This window comes from Peromyscus eremicus, chromosome 9, assembly GCF_949786415.1.
Source record: "Peromyscus eremicus chromosome 9, PerEre_H2_v1, whole genome shotgun sequence".
In the NCBI taxonomy this organism is placed as follows: Eukaryota; Metazoa; Chordata; class Mammalia; order Rodentia; family Cricetidae; genus Peromyscus; species Peromyscus eremicus.
In genome coordinates, this window is record NC_081425.1 from 57,921,454 (window position 1) to 57,947,530 (window position 26,077).

Sequence of the window (26,077 nt, forward strand, 5' to 3'; positions counted from 1 at the left end):
CCCTTTTGACTTCTTGCAATGATGGACAGTATCCTTAAACTATGAGTCCAAATAAATCCCCCACTTCCTTGAGTTGCTTTTCTCAGGTAATGGGAGAGCGCTCACCTGTTTTTCCCCCCAGCAGCTGACATCCAGTTTCCCTCTGAGGGTTCCCATTACTCACTTCAGATTGAGTCAGCCATATTGGTTTTTGTTGACCACAACCAAGGGGAATGATTGGAGGCTGGAATAATCAAATCCAACCTCTCTTAAGACAAAACAATCTCTGTTTTACAAAAATGTCTCAGTGTAGATCCATGGTTGCCAGGAGGAAGGGGGTGAACTGTGACCTGCCCCCAGCATTCTGCTCAGTAGAAATGTGATGGGAGAAAGAGCAACCTATGAGAATTCCTGGTGATGTTGCCTTTGGGAGATGGAGGCTGAGCTGCCATGCATCCGCTCCAGCCTGGTCAACTCTGCAATGAATTCAAGGAGGGTTTCCTTCTGGGTGACAGGCACATCTGGGGTTTGGGTTAGTTATGTTTTAGGCCAGTAAAAGGAAGGTATCATTTGTTCAATGTCTACATTTAGTGAAATAAGGGGAGTAGACATGGTAGCCTTTCCTTGGGTGGCCACATATTTTTATTATCAAAACCAAGGCACTTTGAAGAGAAAACAGAGACACTACCAGTTAGGTTGGGGACAACAGGAGTAAACCTGGACCACCCTCAGGCAATCAGGACATCACGTTGCCTTCCTATGGGGGGCTGTAAGTTAATGAGTTGGGTAGTCACCTAGACTTTAGCATACAGACAACAGATTCAAATTATTTCATCTCTAAAGTGGTCACTGTAGCCATCCACAGAAGACTCATGACTCTATAACATCCACCATATTCCAACTGCCCCAGGAACCATGGTAGAGGATGCGACGAGTTCTCAAAGATGCTGGCATCAAGTTTCAGAGTCAAGAAAAAAGTCAGTTCAAGTAAAATGCTGGTCTGGGCTTCATAATAATTCATGCAACCCAAAGGAGAACCTGTTAACTGAGCAAAGTTGACAGCAGAGGCTACTAAAGTCCTAGAGCTAGAGGGACATTGTGACAGGAACAACATCACTGATGAGGGACCGAAGGTAAAGGACAGTCCCAGTTATTTGGAACAGGATATTTGTGCATACATGTGCACCTTTTGCTCCATGTTCATCAACACAGAGAAGAAAGGAAAACCATAAAGATAGAAGTAGGCTGGTCCACAGCCCTGCACAGGAAGACTGGCCTGTTACTACTTTAAGGAGGAAATAAGCACAAGGTTGGTGGGAGGACTGACCCAGGCTTCCTGGGCTCATCCACCCTCCTCAGAAATAAAAGTTGTTCAGTGTAGCGTTTGTTACTTTTCTCTCTGCTGGGACTAATCTCTGACAAAAGCAACTTAAGGAAAGGTTCATTGCTCAAGGAGACACAGTCTGCCATTTTGGAGAAGCTATGGTGGCAGGAAGGAGAAAGCCATGTTGCATCCACAGTCAGGAAGCAGAGAGAGATGAATAATAGAACTCAGCTCCCTTTCTCTTGTTGGCCATTTTACTCGGTCTGGGACCTTGGTCCATGGGGTAGTGCCACCCACACTCAAGATGGGTCATCATTCCTCTGTTCATCCTCTCTGGAAATGCCTTCACAGACATGGGCACAGGTGTGTCTCCTAGGCGATTCTAAATCCAGCCCAGTTGACAGTGATGATGAACCATCATGGGCACTGTGACTCTAGACCATCAGCTATCAACAGGCAGGCAGGAACTGACCCTACGGGACATAATACAAGGATTAGAAATGCTGTGGTCATCATAGTTGGCAGGGAGCCTGCTGCTAACATCTAGTCGGCAGAGGCCTGGGATGCTTCTCAGCAGCCAACAATGAACAGGGTGGCTCCCTATATCAATGCTGTTGAGGCTAGAAACTGGTTTATGTGACACTATTGGCCTCAAGTAGAGAGGGGAGGGACCAGCTGCATGATTAGTGACAGGAGCAGGGATAACCTCAACATCTCTGCGGAAGAGAGCTTATTACGAGTCCTGGTGGTGAGACTTGGTTCTGACCAGAGCCAAGAGAGCCGCAGGGACAATCACAAAGCCACCACATTCAGGGGAAACAAGACCACTGAGGCCAAGTTAAGCCTGCAACCTGAGGCTCAGAAGCACAGGACAAATAGTATATGCAAATACAGAGAACTGACAGTTTAGGAAGTAGGGCTAGGAGGAAGAACTAGGCCAATGGAGATCGTGCCTGTGAAGAGCATATCATGTCCTAGCATGCCCTTCACCCCCACTGCCCTTCCCTGGCTACTACTGTTAGGTAAGCAGCTGTTAAATCCTGGGTTTGCCACCATGATGTTTTGCTTCAGCACTGGCCCAGAATCAACAAAGCCAAATGACCATCGGTTGACACCTATGAACCCATGAGCCTAAATATATAAGAGAGTGGGGTCAAGGAAGGGACACAGACTCAGGAAATCCATATGAACTCCAGAGGAAATCAGTCTTCTTGGGTGGTCTGATCAGGCTCAGTGAAGACTCAATGATAAAGACTCAGCAGAAGCCACGTGCCATACTTGACTTTTGTAATGCTGGACCTTCCTGCTTCCTGAATCTTCCTCCCTGTTTCCTTCCCACACTCTCATCTTCCCCCTCTTTAACAAGATGTGGGTGGATGCTATCTTCTCTCAGGAGGCACAGTAGTTGCTTGGCTCCAAATCCTGGCTCCCGTCCCTTGACCCACACATACCTCATCCCAAACCTCCCATCAAGAGCCCACGTCCACCCATTGTATGCCCCTGCTCAGGCTGCTGTAACAGAGTTCTACACACCAAAGGACTCAAAGAGCAGACACATCCTCAGTTCTGGAGGATGGGTGTCCAAAGTCAAGTGTTCACAGGGCTGGTTCTTTCTGGGGCATCTCTCCTTGGCTTTCAGATAGCTATGACCCCACATGATCTTTTGATGTGTGTTGCCCTCTTCTGATGGGGACACATACGTCCAGTTCCCAAGGTTCAGAGTCCAAAATCAAGGTGTCCACGTTGGATGAGAGTCCATCCTAAAGATCTCATTTACCTTTGTTGCATCTTTAGAGACCGTATGTGCAAGCATGCTCACATTCTGAAGTACTGAGGACTTTAACACAGGAATGAGGGGCAAGGGGCACATTTCAGCACACACCATGCACGAGCATGTACACTCAGACTGTGCTCTCCAGCATGTGCATCTTCTCCACCCACCTCCTAGCACTTGCCAGGAGTTAGGCTTCCGAAGATAGATATAGCTACACTGTGGGAATCACAGCTCATTTCTGTGGCCAAACAGTTCTCACATGCACGGTGGCCATTTTTGAGCGAGCAGATGGATGAAGGAAGGAGGCACTGAGGGTGACTGTCCCCCACTCCCAACTGCAAGGCTCCGATTGGACACCGTCACCTGGCATGACACTCTTCATCTTTTCCTGGGGCCAGCAAGGCTTCCGCCTGCGCCATAGGCTTCGGGCTCTGGCACGCTGAATTGACATTGAGAGGACATGTGCAGGTAGGACCCTCGGGCTCTGGCACGGTGAATTGACATTGAGAGGACATGTGCAGGTAGGACCCTCGGGCTCTGGCACGCTGAATTGACATTGAGAGGACATATGCAGGTAGGACCCTCGGGCTCTGGCACGGTGAATTGACATTGAGAGGACATGTGCAGGTAGGATAGCCCCACAGCAGCACCACTCTGTCTTTGATGGGGTGACTTTTATGTCAAAGAGCAGGCCTCCCAGCCTCCTCTAGTCTTAGGAAACTCTCTTTGAATGACTGGGCGGACTGTCACTTTCTCAGGGCCCTTACAGGAAGTGGGCCATGCAGCTCCCATGGGTGACAGGGGGGACATCCTGAAACCTCTGCACCTCCACTTCCTGGTTCTGGAAAATCACTTTGCTTTCATGAGCAAGAGCCCCTCCTGTTTGGTTGGCCCACCTCCCGATGGCCTCATTTGACCCAACGGGAGGCTCAGAAGGTTGAGTGTAGCTGCTGGGAACTCTAACCCCAAGGGCCAGCACCTTAAACCAGACATACTAAGTGTTCCCTCCTTGCCTCCCATCTAGGACAGTGCAGTCGGGCAGCTGATGGAAATGTGGTGGGCTTGACGTGCTTAGGGAGCCCAGGATGGGATTCAGCCTTGTGCTTGCAGCATGATTGCTGGTGCTCGACAGTCATCTCTGCATTCTTGCTTGGAAGACAGCAAAGGAAGGGGCAAAATGGCTTCTGCAAAGTCTAGGAAGCCTCCCCTATGAAGCCAGCCTTGTTCCCATGGTCTACAGGCTAGCTGAAGCCTCACCGTGGGTCTGTGCTCCGATTAGGAAGAGGGGGAAAGAAAAGGCCAAGAACATGCTCTGGCTTGGCAGTTTGCTCCTAAAGCCCTCTCCTAATCCTCCCCTGTTCACACTGAGCTGGCAGCAGACGTCAAAGACCTACTAAGTGCCACTTAACAGCACCTTGCTTGGGGCTTGATTAAATGATTATAAACCATGGCACAGCCAAATCCATGTAATTGATACACGCGTGCATCTGTGTGGGGGCTGGGGAGGGTAGTCAACATGAAAGACAGATTAGAGGTCTCCAGTGAGAAGCTCAGCTCCCAGCACAGCAAGACATAGAACATGGTGATCAATAAGTTCCCCTGGCTAGGAGTCAGCAGGGAAAAGGGTCAGGGTGCATTTGAGGGGCAGTGGGGAAAGATTGCTTCCCCTAGTGATGCCGCCACAGTGTGTCTTAGTTGACTTTCTATTGCTGTGATAAAACACTGACAAACCAACTTGGAAAGGAAAGGGTTAATCTGGTTTACAGGTCACAGTCCATCACTGAGAGAAGCCAAGGCAGGAACCTGGAGGCAGGAACTAAACCAGTGGCCATGGAGAAATACTGCTCATTGGTCTGCTCCTTGTGGCTTTCTCAATTTTCTTTTCTTACACAGCCCAGGACCACCTGACTAGGGATGGTACCACCCACCGTGGGCTGGGGCTTCCCACATCCATCATTAATCAAAAAAATGCCCCTGAAGACTTGCCTACTGGCCAATCTGGTAGAGATATTTTCTCAATTAAGGTTCCTCTTCCCAGACGACCCTAGTTCGTGTCAAGGTGACAAAAAACTAACCAACACAGCAGAGAACACCAACCCTAGCCAGTGTTCCCAGGCCCTCCTACTGGGGCTCTGAACATGGGCAGTGAGGGAGCGGGCATAATTGTGCCTTAGGTGACCCAGGTGCCACCAGGACAGGGGAGGCTAGGAGGAAGCCTGACTCATCACTCTCAGCATCTGGTACCTGGGCACAGCACTTGGGGTGCCCCTGCCTAGATGCTTTCTGTGCCCTCAAAGCTAAGTCATAACATTGAAAATACAGAATTATGGAAGCTGCTGGGTGGTGTCGGGGGCAGGTTGGGTTAGATCCTGAAGGGATGAGGTAAGAACGTGAAGGTCAGTATGGAGATCAAACCTGACCTATAGAAGGACAGGAAGACACAGGCTGCAATTAGCAGGATATGTAGGATGAGGGAAGTGGAGTGTGTGTGTGGGTGGGTGCATGCACATGCCTGTACATGATGGAGAACAGATGGGAAACTGAGACAGATGAAAGGGGAAGGGGGCTAAGGTCCCTGCACAGATACAGGAGGATGACCTATAGCACAGGACTGCTGAAGGACCAGTATGAAAAAAACTAGAAGGAGCCAGGGACCCCATGACATAACAATGCCAGGCTTCCTTGCCAGGGTTCTGGGAACTGAGTCAGTCCCAGTGAGGTCTCCTAGCAACTGGGGGGAGCCAGGGCCATGGCACTCCTAACACCCCAGGGAGTGAAGGAAGTCTTCCAGTTTCAGGTGAAGATCTGCGTTAGAGACCTTTGCTCCAATGGATCTAGCGGGAAGGGGGGAGGTGTGCCAGCAAGGCTCAAGGATGCTGTCTTCTTGGGTGGCACTTCTAACATGCCAACACACCACCTCTAAGGGCACAATGGATGCTTGAGGCTGGAATTCTAGAGTCACCAGTCCTGACCCTGGCTCAATGGATGCTTGAGGATGGAATTTCAGAGTCATAGGCTGTTTGGGCTCACTGGAAAGTCTAGGCTGTGGACCAGCTCACCAGGGATGGGGGAGGAGGAGACAATACCTGCCATCTGGTGCGTTGGGCTCCAACAGCCCTCTAGAGCTGTGCTTCTCACGTGAGGGAGGGTGAAGGGGCTCTTGATGGATGGAAGCTGCAGAGAAGGAGTGCACAGGACAGAGAAGTGTGGTAAACAGAAACTGCCAGGGGCTGAGAATAGGGATCTAGGCCCATGAGATCTGCCATTGATCTACTTGGAGTTCCCCTAGCTAGAGAGCCTCCTCACCCTGGGGAGCAGCGCCCCTGTGGATGGTGGGTCTCTATATCTTCCTATTTCTTGTTGTTATTGAAGTGACCCTTGCTTCTCCTACTGTGCACCCCTTCTAGAAAGGCTATAGCAGCACCAGTAAGGGAAAATTTATACTCTATCAGTCCACAAGAGAGCCTGAACATCCCTCAAGCTAAACATCACCTCACTAAACCTCTTCTCCACCAGTCATTCACACTCTAGTATGAATGTATCAGGTTAGCTGGTTGAAAGAAGTCTCAGGGAAATTAACTTGTTTTAGGGAACAGAAAACGGGAACCACCATTCACAAACCTGAGGCTTGTTGGAGGTGCACAAACCTGGGGCTGCACTGGCTAGTGTCAGAACTCTCAAAGAAAGGAGTGCTAGTAAAAAGAAGAAGAAGAGGGGTCGGGGAGAATAATTCCACTGGTCAAGTACTTGCCACACAAGTACAAGGACATGACTGTGTCTGATCCCTAAGAACACACTTCAAAGACAGCCAGAGGTGGTGCCAAAGCTTTATAATCCCAATGCTGGGGAGGCAGAGACAGGCAGCAAGCTCAGCCTACTTGGCAAGTTCCAGGCCAGTGAGAGACCCTGTCTCAAAAACAAGATGGACTATGAGTGACGACTGACTCCTGAGGCTGCCCTCTGACCTCCACATACACACCCACACATGTGCACTGAACACAGAGGAGAACACCCACACATGTGTACCAACACACATAGGTGTACCAGGCTTTTTCTTTTGGGCTACCAACCAGCCTCCAAATCATGACACGGAGGTTTCTTATTAGTTATAAATGCTCAGCCTAGCTTAGGCTCATTTCTGGGTAGCTCTTTTAACTTAAATTAACCTGTTTCTCTTTATCTACCTTTTGCCTCAGGGCTTTTTACCTTTTCTTACTTTCTTGCTGTCTCTCTGTCTGGCTGGTAGCTGCCTGGCTTCTGGCTCTGGGCATCTCCTGTGTTCTTTCCTCTCTCTTCTCTAGTTCTTCTTGTTCTTTTTGAGCCTAGAATTCTCCTATTTATTCTCTCTGCTTGCTAGCCCCGACTATCCTTTCTCTGCCTAGCTATTGGCTGTTCAGCTTTTTATTAGACCAATCAGGTGCCTTAGGCAAGCAAGGTGAAACAAATACAACACATCTTTACATAATTAAACACACATCCTTATATTGTTAAATAAAGTCAGCATAAACAAATGTAACACACCTTTACACAGTTAAAGTAATATTCTGTAGCATAAACAAATGGAACACATCTTTGCCTGGTTAAAATAATACCCCACAACACACGGGAGCACACCCACACATGTGTAGGGACACACACAGGAGCACACCCACATGTGTACTGACACACTGAAGCACACCCACACATATGTACTGACACACTGGAGCACACCCACACGTGTACTGACACACTGAAGCACACCCACACATGTGCAGGGACACACACAGGAGCACACCCACATGTGTACCGACACACTGAAGCACACCCACACATGTGCAGGGACACACACAGGAGCACACCCACATGTGTACCGACACACTGAAGCACACCCACACATGTGTACTGACACACTGGAGCACACCCACACATGTGTACTGACACACTGGAGCACACCCACATGTGTACTGACACACTGAAGCACACCCACACATGTGCAGGGACACACACAGGAGCACACCCACATGTGTACCGACACACTGGAGCACACCCACACATGTGTACTGACACACTGAAGCACACCCACACATGTGCAGGGACACACACAGGAGCACACCCACATGTGTACCGACACACTGAAGCACACCCACACATGTGTACTGACACACTGAAGCACACCCACACATGTGTACTGACACACTGGAGCACACCCACATGTGTACTGACACACTGGAGCACACCCACACATGTGTGCTGACACACTGAAGCACACCCACACACGTGTACTGACACACTGGAGCACACCCACACACGTGTACCAACACACTGGAGCACACCCACACATGTGTACCGACACACTGGAGCACACCCAAAAGAACAAGCTTCCAGAAAGGGGAGGCACAGCTGTCTAGAAACCAAGCCCGATTCTTCCTTGCTGTCCCCACATTCCTGGTCATTCTCAGGATTTTCGTGTGCCCCCCAACAGTGTCATGCGCAGTAATGACGTTGTCCCCTTTCCCCGTACCACATCTGGCAGAAACCCCGGGGACGAGAGCACCTGCGGAGGCTCCTGAACTGGGAGGAGTTTGATGAGCTGAGGGATGCCCGCCGGAGCATCCTGCTGGACACCCTCTATGACAGTGTCATCTTCGCTGTGGGAAAAGGCTTCCCATGGGTCGAGGTGGTCCAGGTGGTCAAGTTCACGGAAGAGCTGCTCAAGGAGACCAAAGGTAAAGAGTGACACGGAGGGCCGGCACATGGGAGCTCCCAGGAGCCAGAGACCTCTTCAGAGGCACTGTGCTCAGAAACAGCACAGCCCTGGACTCTCTGGTCCCCATCCCTGACCTTCATGGCTGCAAATCCTGTACCACTCCACACTGTGCCCACATGCTCAGGGTGTTGGCTTGGCTTATATGAACCAAGTGCGTCAGCCCTTCCTTAGAGACTTTCCCTTGTGCCCTGGGACAGCAGGTTGTCCCCTCAATGAGTTATGCTCCTCAGAAGGTGTCCCTTCTGGTGTGGGCTGGTCAGTGCAGAACCGTTATGGAAACATAATGGCTTAATTACAAAAAACAAAGACTGTGTATTTCCCACCATCATTCCTCAGCGTGAATCACACCGGTGTGTCTTTAGGTTGGATTGTGTTAGAAGGTCTGGTTTTGAAAATTGCTATTTGAGTTGCTTATGGGAGCCCACAGAGGTTTCCTAGTGAGATCTGAGCTTGCTTTACACAGCAGGGCTGCATTAGGGGATGGCTTGACCACATGCATGGTCACCAGGTGTCTGAGATGGTCTGCACTTGGCTGTGCTGGAGGGGAGGCCTTTTGTTCCACCCCTTGGCATTCCTGTATATACCTGAGAGCAGAGACAGTCAGGGCCCGACGGATAGGACCCAGGTCCTCCCGAGGCTATTCTGTGTTTCTGTGTGTCTATGTGTCTGTCTGTCTGTCTGTCTGTCTGTCTGTCTCTCTCTCTCTCTCTCTCTCTAGCTATACTTCTATCTAGTATTTCCTGTTGCTCCTGCTCAAGAGTACCCTAGGGAAAAGTGGGGGTGAGATGGTCCCCCACAGTTGCCGACTTGAATTTCATAAGAATATCATTTGATGATTTCTGGCTTGAGATTAGGGCAAATTTTCCACCAATTTCTGAAATGGCCAGGGACACACTTCTGTAATTTTGTGCTATATGTTTATTTGAAGCAAGTGTTTTCAGCAATGTACAATCAAAATATTAATAACTCTGAAAAAATGTTGAAGATATTCTATATTCTACAGTCTTAGTCATCTAAGATTTCATTTTTATATTTAAATAAGTAGACAGTCTCATTAATATACAACTTTAATTTTAATCAATGGTTTAAAAATATATCTGCTGGAAAATGTTCAAAATATATGTTACTCATAATCAGTAAATGTTTGATTTGCATACCTATTTTCTTTACCTACATAGCCAGAGTTGTGTTACATTTGGAGGGCATGAAGCTGGGCATGGTGGTGAACATCTCAGCATTTGGGAGGCAGAGGGAGGTGGGTCTCTGTGAGTAAGAGGTCAGCCTGGTCTCTATAGTGTACCTAGTGAGTCCCAGGCCAGCCAGGGCTACATAGTGAGACCCAGTCTCAAAATAGAATCGGTGGGGGTACAAAAGGGTCACAAGTAGAAAGCATTCAAGAAGTCATGCTTATAGCACTTGGGGCCTTGGCTGAAGGTAGAAAACTCATAAGGTAGGGAGTCATGTTACCATCACCCCACAGCTGAAGGTTCACCTGTACAACCTCACCTGTTCTCTGAACCAGCCACCCATTCGGAACTCTGGGTCTTCTGTACGATCCACTGACTTCCATCACTGCTTCTGACTTCACTAAGCTGCTTCCCACCACCCCATTTTTCTCTGACTTCACTAGGCTGCTCCCCGCACCCCAGTCCTCTCTGACTTTACTAGGCTGCTCCCCCAATAGTTCTGTCCAACACCAGCCCTGACCTTGACCTCCCTTTTCTCTCCCCTTTGGTAACATCTGAACCAGCCACCCACGTTCGCTGTTGGGCTATGATCCCTAATGCTGAAACTGCAAAAAATAAAAACTCTTAAAAGTTGGGCTGGGGAAATGGTTCAATTCATAGATTGCTTGCTGAGCCAATGTGAGGAACTGAGTTGGGGTCCTCAGCAACCACAGAAAGGCAAGGCGTTGTGGTGTATGTCTATATGTGGAGTACACCCCAACACTAGGGGCAGAGGTTTGGAGTCAGGGCGGAACCCTGGGACTTGCTAGCAAAATGGTGAGATCCAGGTTCATTGAGAGACCTTGTCTCAAAAAATAAGGTAAACAACTAAGAAAGACACCCAGCATTAATCTCTGGCCTCTATACCATGCATGTGTAGGCCAGCATACCACAAACACATGTACACACACACACACACACCACTGTCCACTTGGCTTTTCAGAGAGCTGAAATCTTGAGACATTTTCTCTTTCACAAAGGCAGATTGCAGTAAAGACATCTCTCTGTCTAGTGAGGAGGTGTCAGCATTTCCACACTGTGCACAATGTCTGCTGTAATGATCACACTCTGGGGACCAAATCCACAAAGCAATGCGTGAAGCAGATTAGAACTGTCTGCACCACTGATACCTCGAGCATCCGAAAGGAAGCAAAGCTGAGGTAGACAGCAGCGTGAAGAACAGAAAAATAATCAGGTCAACACCTTAAAATGGTGGGAGAAGACTTAAAAGAATAAACTGAAAAAGTTGCAAGCCAGAAACAGCATTTGCTTTATTAAAAAATTTAAACTAACTCAGTCACAGACCAACCATACTTTGTCTTTTGTCACAGTGGGTCGCTGCTTTTTCCCCCTACAGTTGCTAATATTTTTGAAAATTTTCTATGGTTTGAGATAAACGAGACAGATGTTCTCTGCTCTATTATCCTGCCTCCCGTGCCATGGCTGGATGTTGTTTCCTGGGCATGGAAGTCCATCCTACACATCCTCAAATTTGGGTCAGATGGAGCTGGCAGTCAAACAGCAGTGCCCTTGCAGAGATGTCTTTTTTCCTCTTCCCCATCCTTATTTTTGAAGCAGTCAGTTGCCACACTGGCTTCTTCAAGCGAACACGGCCTTCATTCATTATGTGCTCCAGGTGTCTCACCAGCAGAGGAGACACCAGTGCAGACAGAGGGTGTGTTTGTAAACTCCAGCTTTGTCTCTGCACACCCCTAGCCAGCCGCTCTGCTGGGTTGTTCTGTCAAGTGCACTGGGCTAAGTGAAAAGCTAATAATGGTCCAGGATAAAGAGCCAGACAAGGCATTCTTTTCATCTGCAGATGGGTTCAGGTTATGGGTCAGCACAAAGGAAACCCAGGAAATCACTGAGTGCCTTCTAATCCAGCTGCCGTAGGCCATGACCTACCCTGGCACACATGCACACAAGCACCTACCTGTATGAGTGACAGAACCGTGTACTGTCCTGATGAGGGCACCCAAGTCTCCTATCCTGCATCCTGTCCCAGCCCCTCCTAGGTACATCACACCTATGACAGCTGTTGGCACAGGATGCAGCCAGTGGGGGCCACAGGCCAACGCCATCAGAGTTTCTGTTCCGGCTGACATCCATACTGGCTGTCACTCTTCTTGGCAGGTGGCTTCCCTGGGGTGCTTTGTTGTGGCTAACCTAGGCTAAGGATGGCTGTATTTTGTTTGTACGACAGATGAGGACATTGGCAGGCAGTGTTTAAGGAGGGGTTGTGTTTGCACAACAGTGATTCAGAGCCCTGCCAGGATGGCTGCCAGCTCAGCTTATCTCCTTGCCCAATCGAGCCCAGCACTGGGAGGGACATGGCGGCCCTTTATTCAAAAGCATAAGCTGATTCCATCCTGGCAAACGGCTCCCAGGATCTTCTGGCCTCAATTCCAGGCTCTGTACTTGGCACCTTCTTGGGTCAGCCTCCGGGAAGGCTGGGCAACTCACATCCAGCTGCCCCCCTCCCCGGGGCCTAGGGTGAGATCACCAACCATGGGGTCAAGGGACAGAGTTCTTCCAGTCTACCACATCCTGGTGGGGAGAGAATGGCAGGAAAGGGCAGACTTTATGTTCTGTACACAGGCTATAGGAGACTTGGGAGAAAAGACAGAGCCCCCAATATGCGGCTGCTCAGGAAGTCATGGGCAGGAAGGAAGGGATGAAGGGGGGCTGGGGCAGCCTGGCCTACCTCAATTTCACTCTGCAGTCCCTGCCCTCTGCTTGCCTGGAGGACTCTCCCCGACCAACTACCTGCTTCCACATCTTGTCACCATGGCAATACAGACACATGAGGTAGGAAGACACCTCTGTCCTATGGCCTGGCCACAAAATCCTGGGGCTAGTAGGAAGGCAGCCTGGAAGACCAACTGACAGAGGCAGAGCAGAGTGTGTCATGATCCTGGCATCCGTAGTTCCACCCATGCCACTCCTGATTCTCCAGGAAATGTCACTAGGCCAGCACAGGGTGGGAAGGCAGCCACCCGCCTGTCCCCAGCAGCCCAGACCTGGAGTAAGCAGTGACTCACCAGGCTACCCGGCATGGCTCTTCCACCCAGGGGACTCATGGCGTGCACAAGTTCTGTACCCTCATCACCACCCCCTGCAGCAGCACCCCAGGCCAGCAAAGCAGATAGCAGGTGCCATTTCCCACTGCCTGAGACAGACTGAGCAGGGGTACCCTCAGACCAGGCCAGGACGGAGACATTAGAGTGAATTGTCTGCCAAGATTCCCTCTGAGGCCCTTGGCGGAAATGTAGAATGTTTCTTGGGACAAACTGGCAACCATCACTTCAGAGATTCCCCTGGGTGAATATGATGCCTCAGGCCACCCTTGAAAGTGCCGTAGACAGCAAGAGTTAGCAGCATACACCTGCTTCCTTACTGTTCTAGAGGCTGCAAGTCCAAGAAGAGGTACTGGCAGGCTGCTTGTTCCTGAGACTGTTCATGCTGGCCTCCAGCTGCCATCGCCTCCCCATGTCCTCACATGGTCACCTTCTGTCCCGTACCCTCATGTAGTCCCCTTCTGTACATGTTCTCACGTGGTCCCCTTCTGTACGTGTCCACTACTTCTCACATTAAGGCCCCACTCAGATTACATGACTTCATTTAACCCCAACTACTTTAAAGGCCTTATCTCCTCCCCCTCCCCCCAAAACATTCTGAGGTCTTTGGGGGTGGTTAGGTGTCTAATGTAGAAGTTTGAAGAGGGAAGCCAGGTGTGGTGACATATGTCTGTAATCCCAGAACTTGGGAGATTGAGACAGAAGGTTTTGAGATGGAAACCATCCTGGACTATACGACAAGAGTCTATATTAAAAGAAAAAAAAAAGAGCAGTTCAGGGTAGGTGAGGGTGGGGTATAACTTAACCAATGTGCAGAGTGAGGTCACAGCTAACTATGTCAACAAGACTGCCACAGAAGCATTCACATTCCCTGGCCAGACCGTGCGTCCTGCCAAGGGTGGCTATGAAAAGTCCAGCCTTACCTGTGGCGTCAATAATCTTCCCTATGGTCTGATATGAAAAGCAGCATTTTAAAGGTGAGATGCTGTGACCCAGAGAAATTAACCTTCCTAAGAATGCACCTAGGGTAAGTGGGTTCAGGATTTGAATCCAGATCTGTGTCTGACTCAGAATCCACACCCTACCTGGTGACTTTGCATTTTGATCAAGGACCTGAGCACATGGGGTGCATATAGATAGCCATGGGAGGTAGAGAGGTAGCCCGAGAGAGGCTCCTGCCTCGGGTGGGATGGGAAGCTGGCATGCAGGAAGAAAAAGCACCTAGGAGGCCAGGTAATCTGTCTGGGAGTGCTCTCCTAACTGGGTCACCTTGAGTTACAGCATGAGCTTGGGGACTGATCCCAGCCACCAGCAGGAGGGGTCCAGTGGGGTCAATGTCTCAACCCCAAATGAAAGAGGAGCCTGTGTCTGCCAGCTGTTCATGCAACCTATGGACGAATGTGCATGTCTCCTGCAGACCAGTTCTCCAGCTCCTGACTGTGACCCTCTGCCATTTTACTCCTGTCCTTTCTAGGGCTGAGGGCCTAGCATCCTGGAGAGAGGTGTTGCATGAAATAGTTGCTTGCCAGGCTGGGGACAGAGTCATGTCCCTGACATGGGAGGATTACTTGGTTGTTTCCATCTCAGACAGTTAAAATGATGGGGCTGCAGAGTCAGAGCTCCATTCCTAAACTGTAGTATACTGCGGAGCATGGCTCCCAGCACCCACCGCAGCCCACTATGGCTCGGGACTGTCGGCTCCATGGAAATCCTCACAGCTTCTTAGAGTGGAAAGGAACCCAGGAGGTTACTTGATCTACTCCCAACCCATCCAACAGCACATTTTAGAATCTTCTGGCACTCATGTTCCACCTCCCATACCAGACACTAGATGACAATCAAGGGATTGGATAGAGGCCACTCTTTATCCAGGACTCGGGGCCCTAAGCTGGTACCCCACCTCTAGAGAGCCAGATGGATTCTAGATTATCCCCAGGGAGGTGCTGGTAGAGACCTAAGGAGGAAGGAGAGGATGAACACACAAAACCACATTATTTATCACTATGGAAAGCCCAGGATATTCACTGTCTTTGGACCTGACAAGGCAAGATTTTTATTGGCTCCATTTTCCAGATAAAAGCACTGATTTCTAGAGAGAGTCACCTGTGCAAGCAAGGACATGCTGTGACCAGGTGTGAGCTGCATCTTCGTGAATCCTCAGCCTGGGCTCTCATGGGCTCCCTGGGCTGCTTTGTGGAGAAGCCAAACTCTGAGCTCAGCTCCCAGTGTCAAAGCTATCTTGAGCTCAGTGGGGGATTCTCAGGGACTGTCAGCCAGGGAGGTGGAGATGAATGAAAGGCTGTCTGTCACTCCTCAATCTAAAGCCCAGAGCAGAGGGGACGGTTCAGCCTCATGGTCCTCCCCCAGAGTTTTTGGAATCAGACTGCCCACTCTCCTGTCCCTGCAATCAATCTCTGCAGGAGGGCGTTGTTCTTGAGAGGCTCTAAAGAGAAAGGGAGCCAGCATCCCAGAGACCCAGGATAGACAGGGGGACATGGAAACCGTGCCAGGCAAAGATGGAGAAATCTCACAGCTCTGATCTCAAAGTGCTGTGTGTCCCTGGCCATTGGTCAGCAGGGAAGACTCAGAGCACACTCGAGGGGAAGCAGCAGAATGGTGTCTCCTGCCCCAACTTAGCCCTTCCTTTCCTCAGAGACTGTGGCTAGCTACCTTCAGAGACACTTCTGACCACAAGAAGCCACAGAGTCCAAGGGAAAGAAGTAGAAACATGTCCCTTCCCCAGGTTAGAAACTGAAACACACTCCAGGGCCAGGCCCCGATCCCTTGCCTGGGGCAGGTCCCACCATTTTTCTGGACCTCAGTTTATCTATCTTAGAACAAGATCCTTTGACACAGAGAGATGATCTACCCCAAGGAGCTTTGAAGAACTTTGAATTTGCTCCACCTTGTTGATGATTGGACTGAGCTCATTAGCATATTGAGGCTGCTCACTTTCCTTGGCTGGTTTTATTTTCAAGGTCTCTGGCTCAGACCATGCATCTTTGATACAGTACCTACTGCAGAAAAGCTTTTAGAAATCTCAGAGACTTGAGGTCCTTCTTGCACCTACCTCCAAGAGTCTACAAAGAGAGCCTGAAGTCACTTGGAGACAAGAGACTGGGGCTGAATTCCGACTCTGTCATTTATCAACTCTGCATCCTGAGTGAATCTCTCAGCCTCTCTGTGATTCTCAATGTGCCCCGTGGATAAGGATGAGCCTCCCCGAGCTGAGCAGGGCTTGGGAGCCCAAGCGGCACAAGTGCATGTGACACAATGCTGTAGGATCCTCCAACCCTGAGGACAACGGTGCCTTGGTAGTCACTGTGTGGGTTCCTGAGTGCTGGGGAACACAGAGCAGAGCTCGTTGGAGATGACAGGCCAGGCCTTCCGTCTGCCTTCCTCTTCTTGCTCAGGTACCGAGAAAGTCAAGTTGACATGCTGTATGTATCCTGGCTTGACTCTTCTGCCTTGGATCCAAAACGAGGCAACCAGACAATCTTGTCAGAGACACCCCGGTCATCTGGTACCCATCCAGAAAGATCAGCCCCTCTTCACCATTTCCCTGTCCTCCCCACCCTCAGGCTGGGCTCGGCTCCTGTGTTGCTATGGAGATGCCAGTACTCCCCCTCCAGGTCCTTTCTGCCCAGTGCGGGAGCAAGCAAGCATCTTGTGTTGCCATCGGCGGATCCTCCCCCACACCCCTCTTCCATCATTCCTCTCCTCCTCCACTCTGCTCCTCCTCACAGGTGTGGGCCTCCAGGGGTTTGGGGACAGACTTCAGGAAGTTCCCAGTGGCCAATGCAAATGAAGGCCACTCCCTGTTATTGAAGAGCAGTGTGCAGGCCCAGCTCTGCCTGCTCTACCAGAGACATCTACTGCTTAATCCCTCGATGCTGAGTCACTGGGACGCAGGGAGCAGATTGTGCATCTCACAGCGGCAGCGGCTGCGCAGCAGCGAGGGACAAGGTCTACTGAGCCCAGGAAGCATCTTTGGTGGAGTTCAAAATCAACCAGGGATCTTCCCATTGGCCGAGGCAAAGGCTACACTAATGTTTCCCTACCTTTCAGGAAAGCTGTATGGCAATCGTGGCAAGATTTGGACATGACTGAGCCTCACAGACGTCTTGTGTGGCCACTGGGGATGCAGAGGACTGGATGGGGAAAGCAGCAGACATGACCATCCACATAGAGGGGCAGGTTTCCCACCCTGTGCACTGCCAGGCCAAGCCAGGCTGCAGGTGGAACAGAGCAACCTCTGATAAATTCACTATGAGGAGCCTAGAGACGGGTCCCCTCGTGAAGGTTCACCTACAGTCCTTCACCCAGGCCTGCAGACCAGCTTTAACAGACATAAACAATGACTTCCTGGCACTCTCCTAGGATCACTTTTCTGGTGGTCCCTCTGCTTGGCTGCCATCTTCAGTCTGAAATGCACTCAACCTCTTGCTTCTTGCTTTTTGCTTCACTACCCCTGAGGGCCCTGGAGCTCCATAGCAATGCTTAACTTGGAGGAACTTAAGGATTCTATGCATTCGTTCAGCTCCAGGAACCCCTTACCTCCTGTTTTCATCACCCACCCATCCTCTGTCCAGCCCCTCAGTACTCCCTGCCTTTTTCATCCTGGGCCTCCTTGTGTGTGCTCCAGGTGCTTAGACGTGCAGCCTCAGCTCTGGCTTAGGTAATTTGTAGCATACATGTGCCCTCAAGGAAGCCAAGCCTGCCTATCCTACATCATTTTCAACCACTACCACCCCCTCCAAAAGCAGAAATGAATCTGTCAATATGCCTACACATCTGAGCAGCCCCAGACTCACTCACACATGTAGAAAAGGCCTTAGCAGCGGGTGGGTAACCCAGAAGTGATTGCAGAGTGAAGGCTCTGATTTCCTGCTGGTCACCCTTCATCCTGCTTGGTAGCCCCTCTGCCAGAGGCTGGGATCCTGTGGCTCTGACCCCAGATCCTAGGAAGAAATTCTAAAAGCAACCCTGCCCTGGGAACCAGCCCCCATCTTCTGACCTGGATGGGACAGGGCTGTGTGTGGAGGAAACCATCTGTACCCCAGAAAGCTCCTAGGGATTCTAAAGTGCAGGCCTGAGAGGCACAGTCGGGCCTAGTCCTTCCTTTCCACTAACAGAGATGTGTGTGTGTGATGCTCAAGAAATTCAGAGAAAAAAAAAATTGTTGTTAAGGATCAAGGCTATTGGCAGAGCTGGGCTCCGGAACGTGGTTAGAGCTCAGATATTTTTTGTCCCACTGAAAGTGCTTCCGCTCGACTCATTTGGAGTTTAAATAAACTAATGTGCAAGAGGTAGGAATCTAGTCTCATTCTGCACGTGGATACCTAGATTTGCCAGCACTGGGCTGATGAAGCTGTCTTTTCTCCAATGTATTCTTTTAGAATCTTTTGTTGTAGCTCCATGGGTTTCTGCGGGGGTCCTCTTGTCCATCCTGTTTCTCTGTCTCACGTGTTTATTGTAGAGTCAAAGTCATACATGTCCAGACGACATGAAAAAGGGAAGCAAAGGAAAACAAAGAGGACTGATGGAGAAGGGGGATGAAAGGGGAAAGGAAACAGGGACTATTCAAAGTGCATTATGTACTCATGGGAAATAGCCTTATGTAGCCCGTTATAATAAGACGTTTAAAATGAAAGAGGAAAGAAAAGAAAGTGTGTCAGAGGAGGACAAGAGAATGGCAAGGTGGGAAGAGGCCAGAGAACGTAAGCGATGTCAGGGTTTGAACATGGAACATTTTCTACAGGCTTTTGCTTTGAGCATTTAGTCCCCAGCTCTGGCCCTGTTTCATAGGCTGTGGAGCCCCCAGGAGGAGTAGATTGGGGGGACGTGGTCACTAGGAGAGGGCCTTTGAAGGTGACGCTGCCTCCGGTTCCATTCTCAGCTTGCTTCCCGAGCCTCCACCATGTGTGATAACCTCTGCGACATACTCCCTCGCCACTGACTGTCCCACTCCGCCACGCCTCTCCCACTGCGATCCCAAATAAATCTTGCAGTTGCTTCTGTCAGGGGTTAGGTCACAACCACAAGAAACGCAACGGATACAGGTGACACATCAGAGTCACTTGGGAAAGTATCAGCCAAAGAGGGCACAGCAAGAGGGAGCTGGGCTGGCTTCTGGACCCAGGCTGGTACCAGATGAGGGGCCAAGCTGCTCCTCAGAGCACAGGTACCCCCCTCATGGTGTTCCCAGGGGGATGCTGCTGTCCATCGGCTGCCCTTGCAGTAGAGGACTCCCTAATCAGACACTCAGCTCTGACAAGAGTAGGGTAGCAAGGGACACTAGGTGTTTGCACGGTCACTATTCCCAGGGTGGCAGCTGCCAAGAGTCCCTGGTTGGTGAACCAGACCAGCACCTGCTCCTAGCCAAGCCTCCAGATATGTCTGTCAGTTCTTCTCTCTTCATGGCCTGTTGCTCCTGCTCACAATCATTCCACCCACCCCAAGAACACATCTCTGCTCACCTCCAGCCTGCTACTCAGGTGTTCCAAAATGTCTTATCCTGAAAACAAAGCTATAGCCATTGGGCACGGCCCATGGGTCCTTCTCATCTGCTTGCTACTCACTTCCCAACCAACAGTTGCTGCCGTCTATCTGCCTTTAGCATTTGGGGCCCAATCTTGCCCCAACCTGGGTCATATTGTTGTTGGCCCATCTCTCCCTCTCCATCCTGAACCGACCATCCCTGCCTCGCTGGGCCCCTTTTAGCCAGAACAAAGCCACTTGTCCAACCCTCTTCTTCTCAGAGAACTCTCATCTGAGTGCTCCCATGGCCCAATTCTGCCCTTTCTTGTTGAACACCACGGCTATGGCTTCTCTCACCCACACTTCACGGGCAGGAACCTGTCTTTTTCCTACAGCACTACCAGCACCCAGCACAGCACCTCCTCACAGACTCAGCAAGAGTCGACAGATTCACCTTGTAAAAAGGGAAGGGACACAGGAGGGGGATGCAGGGAAGAAGGAAGACAGGAGAGAGGAGGGAGAGAGGAAGGGGGCATACAGGAAGGGATAGAGAGAAGAGGGAAACAAAGAGGGGGGACCTGGAGGGAGGGAGGAGGGGGCCGAGGAGGAAGGGAAGAGGGAGGTAGACTTTTCTCAAATGGCTAGCACAACTCCTCCACCCCGAAGCATCTGTGGCTCTAGGAGAGGCAAATGAGTATGTGAGCTCACAAGACCCTCCAACAAGCCTCTGAAGTAAATATATGCAATCCTCAACTTAACATTCAAATCAAAGGTGCCCCAGCTAGGAAGGGACAGAGTGTCTTGGGGCTCCAAGCCAAGGGCCTTCCCCAGAGACAGAAGCACAGCTCCCAGCACTGAGCCTGTTCGACTTTGAATGAAGGGGTCTGCCTGTGCCAGGCTCCAGCCTGGAACCACTTCCCTCCCCCACTCACCTGCGGAGCCCAGGCATTCACAGTTTAAATCTGAAATGTCCCCTAAAGACTCGTGTGGTGATATTTTGTTTGAGTGGAGAGAGGAATATGGGGCGGGAGGAGACAGGAGCTCAATCCCTTTTTGGCTGAGGAGTTGACGAGGTAAGAGGTGGCGGTGTCTTGCTCCTTTGTCTCTCTGATCTTTCTTTCAGCGTTTACCCGGATATCTGGCTCTGGGTTTTTATTATTAAAACCAATTAGAATTCGAGCTACAGACTCCTGTCTGGACTCACTTCCCAGTCGCATGGACTCTAGGAGATGGGCTGAGGTACTTGGCGTGACTGGCTGAGGTACTTAGCATGGACTTTTGAAAGGGGCCTCCAATGCCTGTCCCACCCCTGCACTCTGCTTCCTGGTTCACTGTCACATGACTAGCCTCCACCTCACACATAAACTGCTACAGACAGAGCCTTACTCCCTGGCCTTCCAAGCCTTCCCCACTGTGACAGACTGAAATACCTCCAACAAGCCCTTCTTCCCTTAAGCTGATTCTGTTGGGTTTGGTTACAGGGACGACACAGAGGTAAAAATACACCAGACAATCTCCCTAGCATGTATAAAGGGGCTTTCAGCAAAGACAGGCCCTGTCTACTTGCTGTTTCTAAGGCAACATGGCAACATGATGGTCAATATTCCCACACAGAGCAGCAGTGCCTTTGGAGGAGCCCAGAGTGATTGGAGAAGTAAGATGGAGGGCTTTCAACACCACCCTCCAGGCAGAGCCAAGTCACCCCTCTGTAGGAGATGGGAAAGGGCAGAAGTGAAAACTCCTCTAAAGCCAGGAAATAAGGGGTAACAGGCGGAAATTAGGAAGAGATATGCAGAGGAGTCGCTCCAACTTCAGGGAAAAGCCAGACTCTTGCATCGTGCACTTGATTTCCATGGCCGTTAACGGACCTGGATTCTAAGCATGTGTGGCTCAGTGGTCTCCTGCCTGCAAAGGAGGGCAGGAGAGACATGACCAAGCTCACGGTGTTTAGCCATAGTGCCGTGAGAACCGGCTCTCCTGGCTGTAGGACGGCCATGTTCTTAAGCCATATCTTGACTTGCTACGCCCAGGACCTGCATGGCATTCTGCCATGACTCTTCAGAAACCAATTCCTGTGTCGAGTCCTGGCAGCCTGGACGGAGTTCTGCCTCCGATCAGTGCGCTAAGGCACCTGGAGGGTTCAGGCATGGGAAGGGACAGGAGAGAACTGTTCCCTTTCTGAGGAGCTGCATCCTCGGTGCTGTTCTCATAGCTGACTCCATGTGAGGTCAGCACTATTTGTCCCACTCTGTCCCAAGTCCCCAGCATAAAGGTTACCCAGACACATCTCCAGTCACCTCCTTCTCCACAAACATCAGAAACCCCTTGTTACTCGCTTCTCTCCTTCCTGAGGAATTTGAAGTCGAAACAATCTAAAGCACAGTTGAAGCAAGTCAGAACAGGAGCTTCAAAACAGAAGGATGCGACAATCCTATAGGGAAAGCTTGATAAATACATCTTACTGTAGAAGATTGGCCCTGAGCTTCCTGGAATCCAAAAGAAAGTGGGAAATGAGATGCACTCCCGAGCTCTTGAGTGGGAGCTGATGAGTAGTGCTGGAGAATCAGAGTCAGGACGCAGGTTCTGAGGGTGGACCTGGATTCACAGCCCAATTTACACTCTGTACCCTACTCCCCTGTACCCACAGGCTGCTCCATCACAGAGGCTGTGACGGTCCTGGGGAAGAAGCTCCGAGATTACCAGAAGCAATTCAACGTCACCCACCTGCTGGCCCTCTGTGACTACTTCCACAACACCTTCATCCGACACTATAGACTCTACCAGTATGTCCTGAGCCAGGACCAGGAGGTCAACCTGACAGTTGCCCATGTGCAAATGTGTGCGCCACCCCAGCCCCTTCCCCTAACAGAAGGCATAGACAGGGATGTGTGGAGGCATGAGCAGCAGGTGGCTGAACTGAGCACAGCTGAGGTGCAAAAGCGCACGAATGTGCTAATGCTGAAGGAGACGCTGAGCCTGGAGCAGGCGCACATGCTGCAGAAGGCCTTTGGGGTCGAGGAGCCTCCAGGGCAGCTACAGCCCCGTCCAACCTTGAGGAGAGAGGTGAGACTCTGTCTGCCAGCCCCAGGATCTCTGAGACACAGCAGGCTGGACTAACTCCAGGGCCTCCTTCACTGTCTGCACTGGTAGTGGGGGACAGAGTCATAGGGCCATCTAATATCTCCCACAGACTTAGCATGCACATCCGTGCACAACATCCCTGCAGAGTAGAAACTCATGTCCCCATTTTCCTGATGACACAATGGGGTTAAAGAACATCATTTGCTTAATGTCATCAAGGTACCATGGAGTAGAGTTCCTAGTCGGTCAAGGCCTGCAGGCCTTGAAGTCTGAGTTTTTCCCTCCGTGTCATTAACTGGTGACAGAGTCCACTGAGAGACAGGAAAGGGACATAGACCTCTGAGCTGCTGGGGAATGTCCCAGTGCCCTTGGTCTGCAGTCAGAGCCGTCATCATGGAGACCCAAGGTGCAGACAGCTCAGGGAAGGTGTGTGAGCAGCTGGCCCAGAGAAGACTGGAAGAGCTGAGTGTGTGTGTGTGTGTGTGTGTGTGTGTGTGTGTGTGTGTGTGTGTGTAAAGGCACAGGCACAGCAGGAGAGGTAGTGGCAAGATTGTTTTGGAGGGATTCTGTTTGTTGTTTGGTTAGTTTTGGCTTTCTGATTTGTCTGCCAAAGAAAGTATTCCTCCAAAGTTCAAAAGGATGTCTGGGAAATTGCTAAAATAATTACCCAGCAGGTTGGATGATACTCATCCAAGCTCAAGGCTTCTGATACATAATAACAGGACAAACACCATGCTATCTAAGTACATTAAGACATCCAAAGTAGGCAGCCAGGCATGGTGGTGTACAGCTATGATCCTACCACTCAGCAGGTGATGGCAGGAGGATCAAGAGTTCAAGGCCAACCTTACCTATGTGAGACTCCATCACAAAACAACAGCAACAGACTTCCAACCGGGGTCCAGGAAGCTAAGTGACAGATTGTCTCTGGGTCCTTAAAGGACTTTGCTCTATGATATCATGGAGTCTGTAGGCTAGGTCAGGAGAGGCCTGCCTGATACCAGCTCCTGCTCCACCACGCCTTTCAGCTCCCCTTTAATCTCCACTGGGGGCTCTCTGGCAAAGCTGGGGAGCCCTGGCAGTAAGCCTGAGGGAAGCATTCAACAACCGTCACCACAGGACAAATGCACATCTTTATGGAGTCTGATCCTTCTCTAAAGATCTGAGGAAGAACATTAATTTTATATTGAAATAAAATCCAAGGGACATTCTGGGGCAAACTGTACACCAGAGTTTAAGTATGTATTACAAACAACAGCATACCCCAATGTATATCCCTCATCACTCCCTGATATCATGCGTAACTTCTCTGTCATGTCTCTAGGACACTAGAGGGTCAGGAATGTGAAGGGAGTCACAGTGTAATCTGTTAGAATAGCAAATGGGGGCTGAGTTCATCATATTCTTCCTATAGTGGGCTGGTCCAAAAGTAACCCCATTCTCTAAAGCTGTCCCCTCCAGTGAAGTCACCAGGACTGTGAAATGTGAGAGCAGTCAGGAGGTGGGAGGAGCTCACGGTGGTCATGTGGAGCACGACTGGCCACTGGCCTCTGGTCCCAAAACCATGTGAGGAATGAATGACACACACCAGGAGATTTGTTACTCAGGACTTGATGGGGGAAGGGAGAGAGCTGGTGGGCAGGAGGTACATCCACAGCAGAGGGCCACCACTGTGGGGAGCCACGGCCACTGATAGGAGGATGGGCCTCGGCTGTCCTCCAAGCATGCTCATTGGTGTGTGTCCTGTAGGCTCTGGAGCGTCTGGTCAGCGAGGCCATCCACATCCAGATCGCATGCCTGCAGGAGCTTCTACAGTACGAGATCCAGGCAGCTTTTGACATCCTGGACCTGAGGCTGCAGAAGAAGACACTGAGCCTTGGTGCTCCTCCACCCCCACTTCCCTGTATCACCGCTGGCCAGGCAGCCTTAGAGGACTCTCCTAAGGCCAGTAAAGCCAATAAAGGAAAGAAAGGCAAAGCTAAGAAGTAGGAGGCTGGCAGCTACCATCCGAGGACTCGCGAGAGAAGCAATATAGGCATGCTCAGCATAGACCAGAGGCTCCTAGTGATTAAAAGAAACAAAGCCACTCCCATGCTGTCTCTGTCTCATGTGTGATGGGAGAGGGTAGCTTCTTGGGTAGGCCAGACCTTTCTTTCAGTGGGACCACAGAGGTCACCTGAGCACAACATGCCCTGGGATTCTCCTTCCCTGGACATAGAGCAAGTGGTGGAAGGTCTTACAGTGCATTCCAGGAGAGAGTTCAAGCAAGGTCAGATTAAGTCAGGGAGGCTCACAACCACCCAGAGACAGAGCTGAAGAAAGGGGAACCAGTGCTCAAGGCTCTGTGTCTGGGCTCTTTCCCTGGGGCACTGTGCCTTCACGTAGACACCTACACACGCTTTCAGCTGCTGGTTTGACAAGGGACAATGGCAGACCTGTAAGAGTAGACCACCAGCCCAGGAAGACTCGTCCAACTCAACACCCACCAAGCCAGCCTGGAAGGGACAAATTCTGCCAAGCTGAGCAGGAGAAGGTAGTTCTTGTGGTCCTGAGTCTGCAAAGCAGTGGGTGGAATCCTTCCACCCTCTGGGGCCCCCTTCCCAGAGGGAGTGGGGTCCCACTAGAGGTTCAGCCATAGTGTAGGTGGGATGTTAGAGAATGATGTACAGAGCTGCGGCTGTCACTCTGTTGGTAGAATGCTTGCCTAGTGTATGCAAGGCCCCGAGTCTGATCCCTGGCACTGTATAAACTGGGCATGGCAATACACACCTGAAATCCCAGCATTTGAGAGGTAGAGGCAAAAGGATGAGAGGTTCAAAGTCATCCTTGGTTACTTAGAGGTCAGCTTTGGATATGTGAGATCCTGTCTCAAAAAAATAAATAAATAAATAAATAAATAAATAAATAAAGTGATGGATGGATGGGTGAGTGGGTGGATGGATGGATGGATGAATGGGTGAGTGGGTGGATGGATGGATGGATGGATGGATGGATGGATGGATGAGTGGGTTGAAGGATGGATGGATGGATGGATGGATAGATGGATGGATGGGTGGGTAGGTGGATGGATGGATGGGTGGTGGATAGATGGGTGGATAGGTGGATGGGTGAGATAAGAATCTCTTTCCTCTGTCCCTAGAGATTGAGAAGTACTCAAACTGTTTCAAGGGCAAGCACACTTCACTGTGGCCTCCAGTGAGCCAACGCCCATAATAACATGGGGGAGAGCTGCATTGCTCTGCATTGTTCTGCATTGCTCTGCATTGCTCTCTGCACTGGAAACCTCTGCCCTTAAGAGTTTCAAGCTTGGGGGGAAACTGACATTCCCACCCCTGCCTGACTTCCCTGGCAGAGTAAGCACCAGGTATTTGTGAATCGGGTTTCAGGGGA

The 26,077-nt window shown here is 50.5% G+C and overlaps 1 protein-coding gene across 1 annotated transcript; it reads left to right on the forward strand.

Annotated features, from left to right (window-relative positions):
- The first annotated feature begins 5,776 nt into the window (after window positions 1-5,776).
- C9H8orf74 (chromosome 9 C8orf74 homolog) lies at window positions 5,777-24,774 on the forward strand. Its single transcript, XM_059273490.1, has 4 exons — window positions 5,777-5,874; window positions 8,590-8,782; window positions 22,254-22,669; window positions 24,437-24,774. The coding sequence occupies exons 1-4, from the start codon at window positions 5,827-5,829 to the stop codon at window positions 24,674-24,676; spliced, it is 897 nt and encodes a 298-aa protein (XP_059129473.1). The 5' UTR covers window positions 5,777-5,826; the 3' UTR covers window positions 24,677-24,774.
- The last annotated feature ends 1,303 nt before the right edge of the window (window positions 24,775-26,077 follow it).